The sequence below is a fragment of the Takifugu rubripes genome, chromosome 16 (genome assembly GCF_901000725.2).
Source record: "Takifugu rubripes chromosome 16, fTakRub1.2, whole genome shotgun sequence".
In the NCBI taxonomy this organism is placed as follows: domain Eukaryota; kingdom Metazoa; phylum Chordata; class Actinopteri; order Tetraodontiformes; family Tetraodontidae; genus Takifugu; species Takifugu rubripes.
The window spans coordinates 176,434-198,253 of NC_042300.1; the positions used below are offsets into that span (position 1 = coordinate 176,434).

The 21,820-nt window shown below is 40.3% G+C and overlaps 1 protein-coding gene across 1 annotated transcript; it reads left to right on the top strand.

Moving 5' to 3' along the window:
- Positions 1-706: 706 nt before the first annotated feature.
- LOC101069024 (interferon regulatory factor 2) lies at positions 707-20,082 on the top strand. Its single transcript, XM_011620054.2, has 9 exons — positions 707-923; positions 1,601-1,693; positions 1,922-2,021; positions 6,586-6,762; positions 8,575-8,621; positions 10,169-10,268; positions 17,648-17,800; positions 18,227-18,264; positions 18,960-20,082. The coding sequence occupies exons 2-9, from the start codon at positions 1,607-1,609 to the stop codon at positions 19,209-19,211; spliced, it is 954 nt and encodes a 317-aa protein (XP_011618356.1). The 5' UTR covers positions 707-923; positions 1,601-1,606; the 3' UTR covers positions 19,212-20,082.
- Positions 20,083-21,820: the final 1,738 nt, after the last annotated feature.

The window sequence follows — 21,820 nt, forward strand, 5'->3', positions numbered from 1 at the left end:
AATACGGGTGCACGCAGATTTTAAAGGCCGGGGTGCTTTTGGTGGTGGTGGAGTCATTTCTATGGTTGCTTAAGATGTAGAATGCGTTTGAAATTAGATCAACAATATAACTACGTGTAAAATGATGCAAATTAGAGGTTAATTTGAAGTTTACCGTTGACACGCATGTAAAAAAAATCGCGCAAACTACGTATTGGGAAGGAGGAGGTGTTCAGAGGAAAAGAGGAAGTGAAAATGACATCAAGACAAAGATCGTATGTGATTCTGAAAGAGACGATCCCTCCCTACAAAGTAGACACCGAAGTATATCACTCGTAGTGTCGTCAAAAATGTAATATCTTCTATTTAAGACTTTAATTCACAATCGGTGCTGTAGGTGCTTACTCTCTCCATTGGGGAGAGAGTAAACGGTAAAAAACAACAACTGCTATTTCATATCTTTCATTATTATTTTTTCCACACATTTCACATTCTTCATTAAAGTCAATGGGACTCAAGCTGTAGTACAAAATGGAGCCGTTACAACCCTATATTCCACTAACAGCATTCCTAAGACCTCAAAAGGCGTCTCGCCGAATAACGGACCATGCTCTTAAAACTTTTACCCGGTGAATGAAAGCGGCTGTGGCGACCTTTGACTGAGCGTGAAATTTGGTCAAATAAAAAAACAACCGAGTGAGACCTCAGTACTTCGGGTAGATCAGTGCACAGACTTATTACTTCCGTACTTTGAGCTGAGGCGAAAGTGGGGCCATGAGAGCGACCGGGGGGGTTTCCACTTTGCTTGTTTTGCTTTCGTTCTGAACTGTCAAAAGGCAAATAAACTTGTTTTTTCACCATAAAGACGCGAGTTGGGATTAATCTTTCGACTGGAGTTCTGAGTGTCGGGTTCTCGGAACCACCGTGGAACTCGAGGTTAAAAGGTAAAGCTGATTTCCGCATGTTAATATTGTCGCTTCTGTCCTGCGACCTGACGCCTCCGTCGTTCCCTCTCAAATAAAAGCGAACCGCCGTTTCGAAGCTGCTGCCAGGTTTATTTTCACTTTTGTGCTTTTCGTGTATTCAGCGGGAAACAAAAGGTTAACTCAACTTTGAACTGTTGCTAGTGTCGTCACTAACGTGCCAATGTATCTTCACGACAACGTGTTAACGTTTTCAAGTGAAAAAGCTCTTTTTCACTTCCAATTAGATCATTACGACTTTCAAGTTTGTGATTAAGATTTTAGACAACTTACACAAGATCTGAAGGGCGCATGCTCTGGATCCACTGCGCGCACACACACACACACGCAAACACGATATTTTCCTTTAAGACTAATTGGGCGTTTTGCATTATCAGGGACATGATTTTATGATGTAGTGTCGTTCTGATAATTCCATCTCATGATGGATATTTGATCATTGCATTTCTACCATTTGTGTTTTTGTCTGTCTGTTCTTTTATATAACAGGTAAAAGTGTACCTGGACTAGAGTATCAGGGATTTCCTGTATCTTTTCTCGGCAGTTGTTTAATTTAATTGTGCATGTACACATCGTAAAAGTGGTACATTTTAGCTGGAAACACACATTGAAAAAAACGTTACAACGTTTGCCCACAGGACAAGATGCCCGCAGAAAGAATGAGGATGCGTCCGTGGTTGGAGGAGCAGATCGACTCCTGTCAGATACCTGGACTCAAGTGGGTTAACAAGGTAAGTTACAATACACACGTAATGATTCACTGCTGTTGTTGTTAATGTTGTAATAGCTTGTCTTTCAAGCATTATATATATATATATATACACACACAATAAGCAATATATATAATTATTTATTTCCCCCTCTTTTATTTAATGGCAATAGCCACCTTTTGGCATCACTTTCACATACATCCAGCCGCTGTATCGATCATATTCACACTCATTTTGTCATATGCCCAGGAGAAGAGGATCTTCCAGATTCCCTGGATGCATGCTGCTCGTCATGGCTGGGACTTGGAGAAAGATGCTCCACTCTTCATGAGATGGGCCATACATACAGGTACACAGCTGTAAATTCTCAAGTTCTTTTAATTACACCTTTTTAAAAGTTAATTTACAAATTAAGTTTTTTTCATTGATGCCTGGGTAGTTGTTTTTAAGATAGAAATTTCATTAAACAGGAAACTGTCACAAAACAGACAGCTGATTGCCACAGAAATAGGAAATTCCCTTGTTTCTCATTTCATATTTTGACTGAAACTACAACATGTTGCACTATGTCTAAATATGGCCCTTCGTAATGGGGTTATAATGGATCTGTTGTCATACCTAATGCAAAAACCAATTTAGAAATAAAAAATATTTTTTTGAGAGTACATGGCTGCTGCTGAGGATGAGGATGATAAAAATTCTTTATTCAGCCAGTCATTACATAATGCAAGAAACTATCAACATTACAATAATTGTCACCAAAGTAGTAACTGAAAAGGCACAGGCAGAAGCATAATGCTTATATTTATGCCTGTTCTAAATTAAGATATCCAGCATTCATACAATATAATAAAGGATGGTAACCAAACCAGAAAAAATACAACCAATACTCCTACAAGTACTGTAAAATTTAGGAGTATTTAAAAAAAGTTTAAATAACAGAGAAAAGATTATTTATATATCATAAACACTTGTAAATATGTATTATATATGTACATTCATAAATCTATACATTCCTAAATCCCTGTTAATGTTATAACAGGAGAATGCACATTGATCAGTATATCAGCAAAAAGCATCAAATTAAATATTAGACTAAGCACAGTTGTTATATCTTATCCAAAACTCTCGAGCAGACATTTATTATTTTGCCTGTGATAGACCCACTTGATGCCATCTCCAAGCTAGGGAAAAGACGTTCATGCTGAGACTGCACTGTTCCGATATCTTTTCCTCTAACTGTCCGTCCTGTTGGGCAAAGGGTTCTGAGTGATGTTTGTGGTCCTTCTTAACTTATTGCTATAGAAATAGAAATTCCCAGATTGTTTGCTTAATACCCCTAGGACCCTCTAAAGGCATCATTTATCAAGGGACTGACTACATGCAGACTGTGTAAACAAGTAACGTGTGTAATGTGCTCCAAAAATTCCCAAACAATGGCAGTGGTTGCTGTTTCTTGTGCTACAGAATATCTGCCTGACATATTTCTAGTGCCATAATGTCTGGGCTTTTCATGCAGACATGGGAATATTGATCTTCAAAAGGATATCCTGAACCATATTTGCAATCTTAAGTGGTACCAGGGAGCTCATAAAAACTCATAAAATCATCCTGTGGTACCAGGTCCACATTTATGAAACAAATGGACACTTGCGCTGTTCCTGAGCCATCTTGGGTACCATCACTAATGAGTGAGTACTGCAAAACTAGTAGCAACTGGATGGACTGTGCAATACTCCTGACAATACTGTTACCTGAGGAGCGATGTGGTCACGACAGCAAGCTAGCAAAGTACAAATGCGTACGTCATCCTTGGCTTTGAATTTCAAAAGCTGAAGTACGTTGCCATCTTATGTCTCATATTTTGCAGGCAGTGACGACATGATTGCTGTTTTTAAGACACTGAAAACTGGCAAGCGCATTGTTCTAGTTATTGAATGCCTTTGAAGAAAAGGCAGGCCTTGGCTTTTTGGTTTATGTTTTCTCACAGCGAATCAGAGAGAGTCCTCATGGAAGAACAATATCCAGCCATGGATACTGCGTGAACCATCTCTGGAAAAAATGAGTTTCCTGTTCGGTAGCTGTTTATCTAGAATATAGGTTAAAACATTTCCCAGTTGGGGTTCAGTACATTGAAAAAAACAAACAAAAAAATGTTATCATATCATGCTAAGTTGTAAATACATACACATAGTAAAGCTTAAGAGAACAGCTGTCCTACGCGGTTAGGCTGCATGAAGTGTAGGCAGAGGCCAGCTAATCATATTATATATAGGTCATGTTTCAGCAATTGAGTTATCAAGCCGTTGTGTGTAAGTTGGTGAGTTGAACATTTCAACATAGACACTGTGTTGTTGTGGGCAACTTGGAGGCTGACAAAAAAAATGTTAGCCTCCAATGCATGAACCTCTTCCCTTTGAATTTGAAGGTTGTAATTGGGATGGATGGATGGATGGTGCAAAATGGCAGTGTGTAACATACAGTAGTGCAACAGGCAGTTTGTGTGTGAATGGTGTGATTGTGTTATTTTATCACCCTCCCTGAGTTGTGTTGAAGAATCTCATAGTGTAGGGAAGGAACAGTCTGCTCACCCTCTGTGGAGCAGAACACTGACCGCACTCTGTTGCAGATGTCAGGTTGTCCACCTCTGTGCCATCAACAAAGCCCGCCTTCCTCACCAGTTTGTCCAGGCATGCAGAATCCCTTTTCTTGAGGTTGCCTTTGTGACAAACACTCTTCCTCTACATCATTTAAAAGCTCTGCCAGATAAAAACCAGTATGGCTCGTAAAAACTGCCCTTGTTTGCAGCACAGGCCCTGCAGTTTCTAACAAATCAAATGTGACTCCTACAAAGCTAGCTTCCCAAGTTGAATCCATCACCAGGGCTTTCCTTTCTCTGTATAACTGTGGCGCAACTGTGTCATCATTGTTTACAAAGACGCAATCTTGTATTGCAGTTCAAAGGTCTGTAGCAGGTAGTAAAATCTTGTTTGGCTTCTGGACGATGCTGTAAGACCATAAAACCTTGGCTATGAAAACTCCATTACGTCAGGCTATTCTCTGGACTCTCAGATGTGGATCAATCAATCAATCTTTATTTATATAGCGTCTTATACAATCAAAATTGTTTCAAGGCGCTTTCCAGAATTCCAGGGCCTAACCCCATACAAGCAACAGTGGCAAGGAAAAACTCCCCTTTAACAGGAAGAAACCTTGAGCAGGACCAGGCTCATGTAGGGGGACCCTCCTGCTGATGGCCGGCTGGGTAAAGAGAGAGGAGAGGAGAGGGAGAAGGAGGGGGAGAGGAGAGGGAGAGGAGAGGAGAGAGAGAATGGAGAGAGGAGAGGCACAGAGCACAGAAACACACACAAAAATACACTATACACTATACAGAAGCAGAAAATCTACATAGGAATCTACATAGGAATCAGCATAACTAGTCTGCTTGATGGAGAGGAGAGGAGAGGAGAGGAGAGGAGACGAGACGAGAGGAGACGAGAGGAGAGGAGAGGAGACGAGAGGAGACGAGAGGAGAGGAGACGAGACGAGACAGGAGACGATGACCCAGTGGGGTGACAGAGGCCTGTCAGGACCCCGGCAGCCTTGGCCTATAACAGCATAGCTAAGATGTGACCTAACGATTAGACGACCCCCTAAATATGGTAATTTGTCTATCTATGATAGTAACTGGAACTACAGAATTAGTAACAATAAGCTTTTTCAAAGAGGTAGGTTTTAAGTCTGATCTTAAAAGTAGCGATAGAGTCAGCCTCCCGTACCTGGACAGGGAGCTGGTTCCAGAGCAGGGGGGCCTGGTAGCTAAATGCTCGGCCCCCCATTCTACTCCTAGAAACTCTGGGAACCACAACAAGACCAGCATTCTGAGAGCGGAGCGGTCTATTGGGCTGATAAGTTATCACTAGCTCCTCCAGGTAGGATGGAGCTAGGCCTCTGAGGACCTTGTAGGTCAAAAGAAGGGTTTTAAAAATTATTCTTAAAGAGTTGTTTGGACACCCTGATAATAAAGAATTACAATAGTCCAGCCTGGAAGTAACAAAAGCATGAATTAACTTTTCAGCATCGTGCCGCGTCAGTAGCTTCCTAATCGTTGTTATGGTCCTCAGGTGAAAAAAGGCACTTCTAGAGACTAATTTAATGTGTGAGTTGAAGGAGAGATTTTGATCAAAAGTGGATGGCAACTTACTTATCATAGCACCTATTGACAATTTTGATTAGAACAGATATATAAATATCTATGATATATAAATAGATGATAATCATAGACCTGACCTTTGATGGGCTGGGTCACTATTTTTTTCTAAGTTGCTGTGAGCCAAGGTTAACATTAGCTCAGAGTGCCACCGTTTAATGTAGTGCCGTATATTACATTTCTTTTTACATGACAAGCTTTACAGATGTGTGGGTTTTGATACTACTGTTTTTAAAAAAAAAAAATGATGACGTGACCCAACTGCATCAATTTAATAATTTTCTGCCCCCCACCCTCTTGTGGCTTTGTCTTCCCCTGGTGTGTTATCTTAAAGTGCCGCCACTATACTATTGCCTTTGACTTTGATGACTGTAATTATCTTCTCATTTGATGTGCAAAGCAAATAAAACGTCATCCTTCCACAAAGTCTTTGATAGTATTATCTAACAGTTTACTTGATTGTGCATGCCTGTGTGAACAAAAACTGACAACATGTGGCATTTTTCTGTTTTTAACGTTCAGTTAACGTACAGCACGGGTGCCAGGTATGTCAAGGTTTAGTTTGAGTTTCTCAGTGATGCACTGAGCTTGAACTGTTGTTTTTACCCTAAAAAATACACAGGCATTTTTTTGTAATCTTAACACAATTCGATATTGTTATTGTGTTATATACCACAGTGAGTTTCTGTTTGTATGTATTCAGGGAAATACCAGCCTGGTATTGACCATCCAGATCCAAAGACATGGAAAGCTAATTTCCGATGTGCTATGAACAGCCTGCCAGACATTGAGGAGGTGAAGGACAAAAGCATTAAAAAGGGAAGCAATGCCTTCAGAGTGTACAAGATGCTGTCATCCTTTGAAAGGAGCCTGAAGAGAGGTAGGTGCACATAGTTAACAGCAGCTTTTCTGGATTTTGATTAGACCATTGTCACATATGATTTGGTTTAAACCAGGGCTCTTAAACTTTGATATCAAGAGGTGCCAATTTGAAATGGGGGTTTGTGGATCACATAAAATGTTTTTGACAAATAACCTTTTGAACTCTGGCAAGCACTTTTCTTTCACTTCAATTTAGCTTAATGTATCATAAATAATCATTCCAGACAATAGTAGCGCCTCAACCAGCTCCATCTGGAAGACTCTCATCAATAAATAACATAACTTCTTTTGCTTTCACATATACGTAGGTCCGGCCCAGGTTTGATAGAAAAGGGGTCTTTTTTCAGTATCTCGATGGGAATACTGAATGTTCTCAGTGAATTTCACCATGAAATGTATCATCATGTCTTTTTTCAGTATCTCGATGGGAATACTGAATGTTCTCAGTGAATTTCACCATGAAATGTATCATCATGTGTGTAATTTGCACCCCATACACTCGATTCATGAAAGTATGAAGAAGTGGAGCATTTGTACTGAGAGATCATTTGTGAAAATCCTTAAATCTGTCTTGAATGTACAAGGCCTCCCAACTAGGTCAGCATTAGACTTCTCCTGCTCCTGCACATCAAGATTCAGAGTGTTTAAATGTCACAGAAAGAACACTTGTGCCATAAACATGCAAAATCCAGCAGGCGCTCCAAGAAGGTTGCTGCTCATTTGTTGTTATATGTGCAAGGAAAAATATAATCTCCTGGCCCCTCACACACACTTTTTGTAAATCAAGGTAATGCTCATTAAAGATGGACATGATCGTTTCAAGAATCGGTGCATCTGCTGTTTGTCTTTCCAACGGTCCATCTATCAAGCACCTGCTGACAGTGTGGGTATAGGCAGAGTAGGCAAGGCTTCGAATTCTGGCAGATGGCCCACTATGGGTGCTTTAACAACAGTCTTAATGTTACAAAAACAGGAGGTCAATCCTCATAATGATGCTGAATCATGCGAAAACAGAGTCAGACTTGGGCATCACCTAGATCAACAAAGGTCCACATCAGTTGGCACATCAGTAGCCCATTTCAACAAGAAATGGGCTTTTTCTCAGTGCAAAAGGAGAATTTTAGTTTGAAATTTCAGTTCCTGTTTTTATCTGAAATGTAATATTTAATATGACAAACATGGAGCAGTTCCAGACATATGAATATTGATGCAAGGCAGTGTATATGGAAATGATGTGTGGTATAAGATCACATATTTATAGCAAAATATACCAACAAAGACTAGCATTTATTCATCCTATCCTCGAAGCGTTTTTCATTTGCAGGGTCGTGTGAGACCAGGATTCATTTTTGTGTCACACTAAATTGTATGTTTCATATTATACACACAAATTATGTGACAACATATTAAAATGGTCGAACATGGCACTCTTGGGTGGCACCGTTCAAGCATTTCAAACTCAGTCCTCGAGGGCCATGATCCTGCCGGGTTTTCTATCCCACTGAATGCATTTTCAGCTTGGTAGGACAGAAAACCCGGCAGGATCGTGGCCCTCGAGGACTGAGTTTGACACATGTGTTCTAGATGCTGACGTGTATTGTGCACATCATGACAAAGGCCATTGTGAATTAGCCGCTTTCTAAAAACAATGCCGGTGGCTGAAGTGATCTGCAAGGTGGAAATGTCTGAAATCACCTGCATCCTCAAGGGGAAAGTTGTGCAGCTCCTGCACCTCCTTTATCCCACACAAGATTCAGTATTTAAACATTGAATTAGTATTTAATATCTTTGAGTTTTTTGTGTTATTTAGGAAAGAAGAAGCCAGACAAAGATGGGAAGCCCAAAAGAAACAAGGAGGTAGGTCTGTCTGTCTCTGTCTCTGTCTGTCTCTCTCTCTCTATCACTTTCTCTGTCTCTGTCTCTCCACATTGATTGTGTTTCATTTTGCGTGAGCAAACACATTCAACAGAAAAGCGAGGGGGGATTTTCGCAAGCTAGGTGACACATTAGCGTTAGCACTAGCAGAATCCTCGACTAAAGTACCGTAATTTCTATAGACTATAGAGCGCACCTGATTATAAGACGCATAATCTAATTTTAGAAAGAAAATCAATTTTGTACTTATACAAGCCGCACTGGATTTTAAGCCGCAGGTATCCCACGTAGTAATATGAAAAATTAGATTCAGTACCGGTATCATTCAGTACCGGTATATGTTTTTATTACCGTAAGAGACGAGTCACTGACGAGTGACAAACAGACAGGAAGAAACAACAGCCACTCTTTTCACTTGTATGTTTATACAGAGACCTTGAATCCAATTTTTATCACGTCAGGATTTTTTAACTTCTCTTTTAATTTAATCCGCTTAGCAACATAAATATATTGTACCGGTAAATGCTTTTTTTTCTAACAGTGTCTGTAATGCAGCTACCTTGAAATATACGTTTGTATCAACTACACACAAATTACGTTGTTTATGCTTTTTTACTCAAACAATGAACAATCTAAAAAACCCCGATGGCTGACCTCTAAAATCTTCTATTTTCATCGCGGTGGCGATTGCTTTTGCCTTCCGTCTGATTTGTAAAGCGGAAACACCGCGGCCGCCTGCTCTCTGTGTGTTGACCCAGTCTTCCAGAACGTTTTCAAGCTCGGGCCACCTGCTCTGTTTACGTCTAAAAGCTTTTGTCGTCTTTTTGCTTTGGATCAGTTCTTCAGGCTGGCGTCTCCACCTTCTCGCCATTGATTACCGTAATATATGCCAAGATTATGTGCGTCAGCTCGATTTCCTTCTTCAACCGCCAGAGTGATCGCTTTTAACTTAAAAGTCGCATCATATGCTTTTCTTCTAGTGTTTTCTTCTAGTAGCCACGTTGATGAGAGTTAGTAAAAATGACTGATTCACAATAGTTGTGAGAGTGCGCCTCGAAAAAAAAAAAAAAATAAGCCACAGTGTTTAAAGTGTAGGAAAAAAGTAGCGGTTTATAGTCCGGAAATTACGCTATGCTACACATTAATGTGGTATTTTAAGCTGTAAGTGATTCAATGAGAAGAGAACTCCTTCCTGCAAAGTCTGCATAGTACTTGATGTCGGTCAACTGTTCCATCTTGGTTTTTTAATTGCATTTTACTTTGAAAGGTCCAATATGCTGTTTAGCAATTGTCTCTATTTTTTATAGTTGTTTGTTGATTATAATAATAGACAGAATGCCAGTTAAAACTCCATTAAAACACACAATATAAAAGTTAGAAACATGTTCTTCATTGTAATAAGTGAAATAAGTATTTAAAATAAAGTTTCATCAAGCCTTTTGCTGTTGGTGTTGTAGCCTTTTTGCGCAGTCACGTTTAAACCCATGTACAATATATACACATATGTTCTCTCTCTCCCTCCACATCAGGTAGTTTGTCCTGAGAGGACTAACATCGATTATCTTGCTGAACCGAATATAACAGATAAGGAAGTAAGCAAACAGGAACCAGTGATTGGCTGCACTTCAGGTATTGTACCATTTTTTTTAAAATCAAGACATCAATGACTAATGAGACTATGCACATGTTGAATTAAGCACACAGATAAATGCACATTAAAAACAAAGACATTTTCTTTAAAAAAAAAGGTCATTAGACGTCAATCGATATCTGGGCCATTAAAAAATCTCTTTGTCTCAGTGGGTCACACAATCATGAAGAACACTGACTTCAATCAATCAATCAATCAATCAATCAGTCTTTATTTATATAGCATCTGTTACAATCAAAATTGTTTCTAGGCGCTTTACAGAATCCCAGGGCCTGGACCCCCAACAAGCAACAGTGTCAAGGAAAAACTCCCCTTTAACAGGAAGAAACCTTGAGCAGGACCAGGCTCATATAGGGGGACCCTCCTGCTGATGGGGGGGGGGTGGATAGAGAGAGAGGAGAGAATAGGCAGAGATCATAGAAATACATTAATTATATTAATTATAATAAACTGCCGGTAGAGTTGAGTGGGTCTTGACACCCCAAAGACAGCGTCGGCCCTCTCAATGGCATAATCAGCAAAAGGTTATCGTTAAAGTTGGATTTTTAAAGGGTGCTGTGTTCAAGTGCATTTATGTAAATGGGAATGAAATATAAAAGTATAGTCTAAAAATGTCTTCAAGAAACAGAAATGACTTGAGGCTGTGAAGCAAACACCAGTTTGAGAATTTGGCTTTCTTTACAAGGAGTTGATTGAGGCTGGAGTCATACAGACATATCTTGGACAGGGCTCACAGTCAAGTCATGCCTGAACCTCATGTTACAAGTGTGGATTGTTGCCCAATGGTCCTCATTTTAGGTGAAAGAACATTTTTGCATTTCATTTGGAAATCCCAAAATTCTGGAAAAGAACAGAATACAAGTAGCTCAAGTTCAGTATAAAAGTTCCATATTCGGCTATCATTTCAGAAGCCGTGTCATCTGAACGTTTATTAAAAACCACAAATCACAAAACTGTTTGCCTTGAAGGGCTTTACAATGAGAACTGTTGTGAAACCTCTTTGAACATGGAGAAGAGAAACTTAAAAAAGAACCTTGTCTGGGAAAAGGAAGAAACCTGCAGGAGAGCCACAGATGACCCCTCTCTCTGAGATGGACAGACATGCAATAGATGCCATACATACTGACAACATTAGCATTAGCCATGTTCATTATAACCAGAGATATAATGAATTGGTGTATTTTGTCAATGGAAGACAGTGTCGTTGGTGATGGAATAGAAGTCTTGGAACTAAAGGTCCTCATTTGGAGCTCTGGGCTACTTGAAATTAGGATCTTCATGGACCATGTCCAAATTCAGTAAGACTAGAGGAAAACAAGACATGCTATATGGGTAGATTAACTGTATATCAATCAATCAATGAATTTTTGTTTATATAGCGTCTTTTACAATCAATGTTGTATATACTTTTGTACTGCTCAAATCAAATATCAAAAAAAATTCTTAAGCCTTTTTGCCAAGAACAATTTTGGCCACAAATTGACCAAGGTGAAAAGGTAAAACATCACTGACCTCTCATTCAAAACTGGACACATATTTCAAAATGTAGAATTTTATTTTTACATCATTGTGGCATCTACCTCTTCAACCTGTCACTATGTGACGGACAATGCAGTTTGTTGAAACTTATATATCATCACTAGCAAGCAAACATGTTTGTGCAGTGAAACTTCCGTGAAGTAAATGAGCCAGATAAAACAGAAGCCATCTGCAATCCATGCAAGGGTAGCATCTGCATAAAGTTTCAAAATGACAGTGACGTCATCGGGCGGATCATTGAATTAAGACATCATAGCCGATCGTGGAAAAAAAGCAAAATATTGGCCGGCCATGTACAGCTGATCAGAATGGCGGAAAGCCCAATACAAATTACACTTCATACCACCTGTTGCACCTATCATTTTGCAGAGTTTGCATTATGAAATGGTGTGTTTGTTTTGACTTTATAGGATTCCCAAACCATTTTGACAGGAGCAGCCCTGTTTTTGTCAGCAGTGTCCTATGTTTGTCAGAACACAGAATGCAAAATGTTGCATTGAGTATAGGTAGCTGGTATTGACAGCCATTATAAGCACCAATACTTTGAGGCAATACTTGTTGAAATATGGTATCTCTTTGTCATGCCACAAAAGTTGGAGGCCATCAAGAGCGTCAAAATAAAAGTTTCATTCAACTTTTAATGTCCTGTGCTTGCTACTCTATTCCAAAGAGCAGTCTTCAGGAGACACTGACGGTATGAATTCTGTACATGACAATAAAATGAATCCACGTGGACTCCAAAAGGCTATGGTGTTTTTGATCAAACTTTTGATCAGCAAACAAAATCATGTTTGAATTTACACGTACTTTTCAATTAAATTAAATTCAATCCTTTATTGAAGACACTGATTCGGTCTCAACCAAATGAACAAAAGTAAAGGAAAACAAAAAATAATTGGCCTGCTCTTTTTTTTTTTCAATCTCATTTCCATTTCATCTTTGTTTTTGCATTTTGAAGCTCTGCTTAGAATCTAAGAATTCAATAGTGCAAAATGTAAATTCCTGAAATATTTCAACTGGTTTTAAGATTTTGATTAGGCATGTGAAAACAATCCTTAATGGTATGGCTTAACCCATACTCATTTTTGGAGAAAACATTTCACTATTTTACATATTTTAACAATCTAAGAACTGCCATGTATACCCCACATGTACAATAGGTAAATGTGAAAACAAAGCAATACAATAATAACACAATCCCAGACAAGTCTAACCAGGGAAAGCAACCCTTGCCCAATGAACCTACATCACCCCTGGAAGGCCTTTGTTAAGGTTTGACTGTAGTCATGCACACCGGTAGGTTCTAAGGGTAAGTGTATGTGTAATGATTATAAGTCTGACTGTGACAGCGCCCTGTCGCACTCTCCTTTTTCCCCTTTTATTTGACTATACTGAGAAGGTGATAGGCTAAACATGGACTGTTTGAGCCTATGTGTTTCTGAGCCATTGCTCACATTTTGGGTGTGCACATTTTCATTAAATACAGGCCAGCTCACAGGCCAGCTGAGAGACATAGTATGTCCAGCGTGTCCTGGTTCTGCCTCAGGGCCTCCTCCTGGTGGGGAAATGGCTGGAACACCTCTCTAGGGAGGTGTCCAGGGGGCATCCAAAACAGATGCCCGAGCCACTGCAGCTGACTCCTCTCAATGAGAAGAAGCAGCGTCTCACCCTATCTCTAGGGAGCCCCCAGCAACTCTGTGGAGGAAACTCATTTTGGCCGCTTGTATCCACGATCTTCTTCTTTCGGTCATTATCCATAGTTCATGACCATAGGTGAGAGTAGGAGCGTAGACTGACCAGTAAACCAAGAGCTTTGCCTTGCAGCTCAGCTCTCTCACCACCATGACAGTCCGGTACACTGACTGCATAACTGACATCTGTAGTGTAACATACTTCATAGGGATCAGGGCTGTTGGCACGTTGTGCGTTGTTTCATCTTCTAGGAACTTCTTAACTTCCGGTGTTCACCACCAGGCTCATGGCTTGCCACCACGGCTGGCACCAGAGACCTTGCGTCCACAGCTCAGACTTGTCCAGCCTTCTCCTCCGCCAGCGAATTCAACTCGCCACCAGGTGGTGATCGGTTGACAGCCCCCTTCTTCACACAAGTGTCCAAAACACACAGCCAGAGATCAGATGAACTGACAACAAAGTTGATCATCGACCTCCGGTCCAGGTTGTTCTGGTACCATGTGCACTGATAGACAGCCTTATGCATGAACATGGTGTTTGTTATGGATAAACTGAGATGAACACCACTCGGGTTGAGGTCGGGGAGGCTGTTCCTCCCAATAGCACCCCTCCAGTTTTCACTGTCATTGCCCACATGGGCATTGAACGAAGCTGTCGGAAGTCAGAGCACTATCAAGCAACCCCCCAGGAAGGCCGGGTAGTCTGTGCTGCTGTTAGGCTCGTAGACACAAACGACAGCAAGAGACCTGTCCCCGGCCTAAAGGCCCAGGAAACAATGCTCTCGTTCACTGGGGTGAATTCCAACACATGGTGGCTGGGTTGAGGAGCTATGAGTAAGCCTGTACCGGCCCGTCGGTGCTCCCCCTTGGCAACTCCAGAGTAGTGGAGAGTTCAGCTCCTCTCAAGTAGCTGGGTTCCAGAGCCCATACTGTGTGGTCAGGTGAGCCCGACTATCTCTAGCCGGTACTGCTCATTTTCCTTGCCCCCCAGCGAGGTGACATTCCATGTCCATATAGCCAGAGGTTTATCCTGAGGATTGGGTCATCAGGGCCTCCTACCACGACTGCCACCCAAACCACTTTGTGTCTTGCCGTCATGGATCTTCCTGTGGGTAGTAAGCCTGCAGTTTGACATAGATGGATTCTTTCACTCCTCTCTCCAAGCATCAGTCTTCCCTGGCCAAAACCTGTACATCACTGTCCTCAAACGAATGTCCTTTTTCCTTCAGATGCAGGGGGACTGCTGAGTCCTGAGTAGTTGGCTCTTCTATGTTGTGCCATGCTCTTGTGAAGTGGTTGTTTTGTCTCCTCAATTTACCTGTCTGGGCTTTCCTTGCTGTCCTGGACTTCATACACTATTTTACTCTGTTTGTGTCTCTGTGTTTTGTCGTTTGGGTGGATTAGCTTCTGCCTCAGGGTGTTGGAGGGCTTGAAGTGCATTGGGATGTTGTTTTTATTGAAAATCCCCCTGAGCTTCTCAGAAAGCCTTGCAACATATGGAATGACAATGTTGTTCTGTTTTTTTGGCTGATTCTTCTTTCGGTCTTCTCTGGGTTTTCTAGAGAATTTGACGGACCAGCCAGGGTAGCCACAGGTTTTGAGAGCTATCTTGATGTGCTTCTGTTCTCCTTTCTTTCATTCTGTTTTGGTGGGTACATTCTGGGCCCGGTGTCACCTAGCTCTTGTTCTAGTGGGTAGTGGGAGTCAATAAGAAGGTGTTGGTCTGTGTGGGTGCTTTTTCCGTAGATCTTGATGTTCAGGCTCCCGTCTCCTTCGATGTGCACAGCACAGTCCAAGAAGGCCAGACGGGTAATCATCACTGGTGAATTTGGTGTTTTTGTCTACAGTGTTCCATGAAGGCTTCTACTTACAATGTTTTGATCTTGACCGATGTGTCATCCGCATATTTATGCCAGTGGCTCCCTAACAGTCAGTCAGAACTGATGAAGCCTCTTGGATGAGAGATGAAATGTCTTCATAGAACTCAAACAGTCCAGTTGCTGTGATTCAACTACCAGAATTTTCTGATTACCGGTAGCTGTTTTTCCTTTGCCATGGTTGTTTTCTTGCAAAGCAGATTAGAGGCATAAGACAAAACCAGAGAGGGCTAATTTTTGCACAGATCATTTTACTCATGCTCTTCTATCAAAGACTGATGGTACAACTGAAAACAATCTCTTTCTCTCATAAATATTAACTCGTAGCAGGGTAGAGGTTTTCTTACTGGTAGAATGAGATCCGGGAAATTCCATGGCCAAGTTAACACTCAAGTCATTGTGGTCATTAGACCATTCCTGAACCACTTTTGTTTTGTGACATGGAGTGTTATTATGCTGAAAGAGGCCACAGCCATCAGGTAATATTATTTGAGTCAAAATCAGAAATAATGTTATTGTTAAATGACCCTTGTGCGTATGTCTCCAAAGGGTTGCCCATTTTTTAGAGTAGCGCCTCAGGTGTGCTGTTAATTGAAATAAATTGGGGGGCAATATGTGTTGTTATATAAATATTGCCTGATCTATTTGTCACCAACTTACAAATAAAAATACATAAGCTACTGACTTTGTAGGAATTTATTCCATCTCACAAACAAAAAAGTATTGGATTTTGGGTGGGTTTGGCAATGTCAGGTGTGGGCTACCAGGAAAGGGCAAACATAGGAAAGGACACCATGTAGGACAGTGAGAGTAAGCTGAAATTAAGCTCCCTTGGGTGATGTGGTGAGTTCTTACTGTAGCCCACAACCACCTCCACAGTCTTTGGGTGTGGAGCTCCATGTGTTCTGGCTACATGACATCACCAGATAGTTGATTTCCCACTTGTGGCAGACTTTTCACTGTCAGAGATGAATTTAAATATTTGTAAAAGTCTATGAGAGATCATTTGTGATGACCTTATAATTTGAGAGAGTAAATTAAGTGATACCACTTAGCCAGTGTATAGGAGGAGGAGGCTGAGGTTGACTTCCATTTAAGTAAAATAATCACCTGGCCAGAATAGTCACAAAGGCTAAAGAGACTTTGTGGGAAGGGGACAAAGATGATGATCCGGAGAGCAGCCCAAACAGAGCTTTCAGGGGATTTGGGTTAGTTTTCCTACCAATCACATCTGAAACAAACACCTCAGTCCAATAGCTGTAAAGCCACAACCAGAACATGAGCAGGCAACTGGTGGCACCTATCACAAGCTGCAGAAATGAAGCTGTAAATTTTACATTGACGGACCTTGGAGTAGTAAACAAAATGGCCAAGCTTACACTGTATTAGAGAGTGCCTTGCACATATGGAGGAATTATGTGAGATATAGGCTCCCTGTATCTTCTTCAAAGAGGGTCCTTGTTGCACTTTGAAGAACAGAAATGCCCTTTATTGTTTAGGAATGGGCAAAAGCAAAGCGTTGAGGTCAGATTCCTCAATCCTAAACTAGGAAAAGTAGAAAGTTACTTTGAACAAAGCCGTGGACTTGTAAATTTCTGGGGGAAAAAAAAGTGTTGGGAAGAAAGAGCAAATTTGAAAGTTGTTGTATTTGAAAACATATCATCAATAAACAAGTATTAAAAATTAGTTTCTTCACATTGTTGGAACATCTTGACTTGACTGGCAAAGGCTTGTGTTGCATGCTAACGGCATCATGACACTTTGGGACCGCACTGATATGGAGACCCCACCTAAATTGAAGAGGTACCCTGGTGTAATGGAAAACCACCACAACTGTATCATGCCGTGCCTCCACAGGCTAATGCTAGTCTCACCCTAACCTTGTACCAGATCAATGCATTTACCTCTCTACCTCCGGCGACTTGGTTTGATGCTGACCACTGCAGTCCCAGAACACCACCCTGCCATTTTTGGATTAATTCGCTTTCAAAACGCACATTCTTTGAAAAGCAAATATTAATTGCTTTTTTGAGATTTGTCAGGTTTAATAATGAAGAGTCAGTCAGTTATTCATGTCACCTATTGGTGGTTATAAAGTAAAGCTTAATTGGTGTGAATAAATTTCTATATAATTGAATTAAACACAACGAAGATGTTACATTTTTTTCACAAATAATAATATTATTAGTAACTCCTGAAATATAACTGTTTTATTCATTAAGATCAGAGATAGTGTATTCCCTTTTACAGTTGCTAACAGCCCAGTGGATGACCATGTGATCACCAGTGATCAGCTGCCATTTGTCTGTCAGACCATTGAAGTGACCACTGAGAATGAAGAGCAGGTTGTGAGCTCCTCCCATTCATACCCACTCCAGATCTCACCTGTGTCTTCCTGTTGTGGTGAGACATATGACCCACTTTGCACCCCAAATGCATTTTTTTAATCAGATTGATGTTTGTTGAAAGGTTAGAACATTAATTTGCACATTATATGGGCCATTTGTTAAACACTTGGTACCTTATCACAATAAATATGTAGGCCCTCCCACAAAAATAAACATTAACACATTTTAATCCCAAAAAAATGGTGGAGCTTCATGTTGGGGTGTGCTTTGTACACATGTTGACATCCAAATATCAATTTACATTCTAAATGTTAAAGCTGTCACAGCTTGAATATAATCATTGTTACTGTAATTCTGTTTATGTTCTGAAAGCTTTAAAAATGTTAAAACTTTTTTAGTGATATTGTTTTTGTTTTTTCTGTCATTTAAAAATGGCATCTGTAGATAGTTTTTGCAGTAAATACGTATTTCTACTGTTTAGACAGTGACACAGACAGCGACGTGGAGGACAGCAAAAAGGTAAAATTGTTCAATTATTAAATCCTCCATTCATCAGTTAAACATCTTTTTCCCATCTTGCTCTTCACTGTGTGTGGGCATGCACAATGTGTGCATTTGTGTTTGTGTGTTTATATTTGAGGATTGATTAAAGCATCAGATGAGCTATCACATTATGTTCCAAATGTGAATTATTAAGGCAAAAACAAAAAGGGTGTTAGTTAAACTAATTTGAGCACCGGACACAGATGGATTCTGATTCAAATTGCCCCAAGTTCCTCAGTGGGAAAAGACATATTTTGACCTTTGTGAATTTATGATTCGCGCTGGACCTAATTATGCAACTGTAATTTTACCCATCAGGAATAAATCTGCAAAAACATTTGTTCAAACAGCCATTGTGTCCAGTATGAAAGAAGCATTTTGATTATCCGCCATCCACACATATCCCAACTGGGTCAAAGGGTCATAAAGTATGGAATAGGAATAGAGTTGAAGACTATGCACACCCACCTTTCATGCTGACACTTATCTTCATGACTTGTCAATGATCCAAATGTGTGTCTTTAGGTAGTGGGAGGGATCTGTAGTCACTGGAGAAAACCACATAAAGCAACCACATACTTTAGAAAGACACCATCTCCACAGCCAAACTGATTGCTTTGCAGCTGTAATTACACTGTAGATCTGACTGTTTTTGTTTTTCTTTTGAAAAGGATGTCAGTGATGTCTGGAAGCAGGACCACGGCACATCTCTGGTCACGGTTGCTACTTGCTCTCTTCCTGGCATGGCCACCTTCATCAGCTCAGGAAAGTCTCATTTCAGAGTGACGAGCATGCAGGACCCAACCCCCCTCATTAGTTATCATGCTGATACTTGGATGCCTACCTACAAAAACTTGTCCAGTCACACCCATGAGGTGCGTGCAAGTGTCATTATGAAGACCTCTGATGTCACTTCCTCCTGACATTTCGGCTCAAATGACTCATTTGCTGCTTCCAGGAATTATGGAAATATAAGTTAAGTTTTGATTCTGCCTCCTGTCTCTGTTCTGATGGCCTATGTTTTCCTCTTTAGATGACCCTCTGCCCTCAATCTGCTACGCTGATTAGATTATTTTGCCACAGTTGCTATGTGTGTGACCACCTCAGCAAATATATAACCAATAACCTGTTTGACTGGAACTCAGTTTTTATGATCATTTGTGATTTTAAACGTAGCTCATATCTGTGTCTGCAAACTGCTTGTGAACTGCAACCTTATGAATTCCACTCAGTGTGTGCATGTGAAACCTGTCATTTTATTTTAGCACATTATTTCTTAAGATGTTTGAAACCGCAAGTCTTGCAATCTGAAAGTTGATTATTCCTTCAAAAGTGGTGTCATATTCCTTTATTTGGACAATTGCATGATTTTTATGTTTATACCATCAGCTCATCCATGAATAATTTATTTTTATAATGTACCAGATAGTTTTCTGTCATAATTTCACCTATTTGTTTTTTCAAAACAAATCTTTCAGGTTCAGTATTCTATTTATGGAAGCTAAATGTGAAAGTACCAAGCAGTCTACAGCATGATTATTCTTTAGAAACACCAAAAGAAACAGCTGGAAAATGCATAGGAAGTTCTGTCTAAGCAAATAGTGATTTTTCGCTCGGAACAAGTTGGAGAATTTCCATATCAGCCAAACAATGACAAATGAATGTACCGTAGAGAAAGTAGAAATAAAAGTGCCTTTTATTTTCGGATACATTACGTTTAATAACTTTTAAACCAGGAACCTGGTGTGATTGTAAAAGATGGATCATTAAAATTGGTTTCAAGATGATAACAGACGAGAGGCGAAGTGCAGTTATTCACCAGCTCATGCCATGGCCAACACACCAAAAGGAACAACCAATCTGCAAGAGTCACCTTAATCTTAGTCTTTGCACTAATAGGAAGAAGCTGAAGAGAAGAATATGTTCTGTACAGAAAGGCATTTAACACCCAGGGGATTCGAACCTGAAAATTGTTGCTTTGAGCACCTCAAAACAAAACCCCAACATATTCCTTCATTGAATGATATAAAGCCTGCTTTGCCTTAAAGTTGTTGGGGTATACTGTGTAATATATATATATATATATATATATATTACACAGTATACCCCAACAACTTTAATACAGTATACCCCAACAACTGTGTAATATATATATATATATATATATTACACAGTATACCCCAACAACTTTAAGGCAAAACAGCTATATATATATACAGTATCAAACCTGCACCGTTATAGGCTTACCTAGCAACCTACACAGACTTCCTCCTGAAATTTGCAGGCAATAAATGTTTCCACAAGAAAATATGCAGTGATGATGAACTAGCTACAATTCCTGGTAAAAGTGGATGTTTGAGTCTGAGCAAATTAATTGTGTGTGTGTGTGTGTGTGTGTGTGTGTATATATATATATATATATATATATATATAATTTTTTTTTTTTTTTTTTTTAAATAAATGCTGACAAATGCTGAGCTTACAGTTAAACAGATTCCAATATGATCTTTCAACTTGTATATAATAAAGGTGTTAAAGACTTGCAGGAAGCCTTTTTGGTTTGTCTAGCAAACACAAAGACCAAGTCTCAGTTGTGTATGTAGGACAGAAAAACATCTGTTTTTATGCATGTCATTTATTTCTTATCCTTTCATGAGCGTGGACAGATCCTGCATTGCTTGGTCCAAGATGATGTTTGCCACCTGGATAAGATAACCTCTCATCACCACCCATCTTGTAGGCCTTCCAGGCCCTCAAGCCTGCCACTTTTCTCTCTGTACTGGGACCCCGCCTGAAGATAAGATATATAAACTGCTGGATTGCAAGTCATTTCAGACTTGGAAAGAGAGAGAAAGAGGGGGAAAAGATGAGCCTCTTATCGACCACCACCTAAGACCGAAAAGTCTGCCTCTACCCTCTGAGACCGCCGATGAGTTGAAGCCATTAGAAGGGATGAGGAGGAGGAGAAGGAAAACATTTCTCTGAATTGTGAGCCTGAAAAGTCAACTGGTCCAAAAGAAGGTACCCTGAAGAAGGAGGAAGAGGATTCAAGATTCAAGATTCAAGATAACTTTATTGATCCCTTTAGGGGGTGTCCACCAGGGAAATTAGCATCTCCAAAGATCTACAGCATCTACAAAATTTCCCACCACCATTCCCCCCATCAAACCTATTAAAGATAATAGAATATAAGAAAATAAGAAATAAAATAAAATAGAATAAATTAAAAATAGAATATGAATATAACAATATAAATATAAAACTATAAAAATGTTCCGGTTCTCCTGTTGGCCCTCCTCCCCCCCAGTGATGAGTTGAACAGCCTGATGGCTCGGGGGATGAATGAGTTCCCCAGTCTTTTGGTCCTGAACTTGGGGAGGCGTAGCCTCTGGCTGATCAGGCTTCTCTGGCTGTGGATGACAGTGTGCAGAGGGTGGCGGACATTGTCCATGATGCTCCGCAGTTTGTCGATAGTTCTCCTCTCTGCCACTGTCGCCAGAGGTTCCAGCTTCATCCCCACCACCGAGCCGGC

What these genes read in the sequence shown, in the direction of transcription:
- LOC101069024 (XM_011620054.2), top strand. Translation starts at nt 1,607, where the DNA reads ATGCCCGCAGAAAGAATGAGGATGCGTCCGTGGTTGGAGGAGCAGATC. An exon ending in TGAAAGGAGCCTGAAGAGAG is followed by an intron (nt 6,763 to 8,574) that starts GTAGGTGCACAT and finishes TGTGTTATTTAG; the next exon opens with GAAAGAAGAAGCCAGACAAA. An exon ending in AGCCCAAAAGAAACAAGGAG is followed by an intron (nt 8,622 to 10,168) that starts GTAGGTCTGTCT and finishes CCTCCACATCAG; the next exon opens with GTAGTTTGTCCTGAGAGGAC.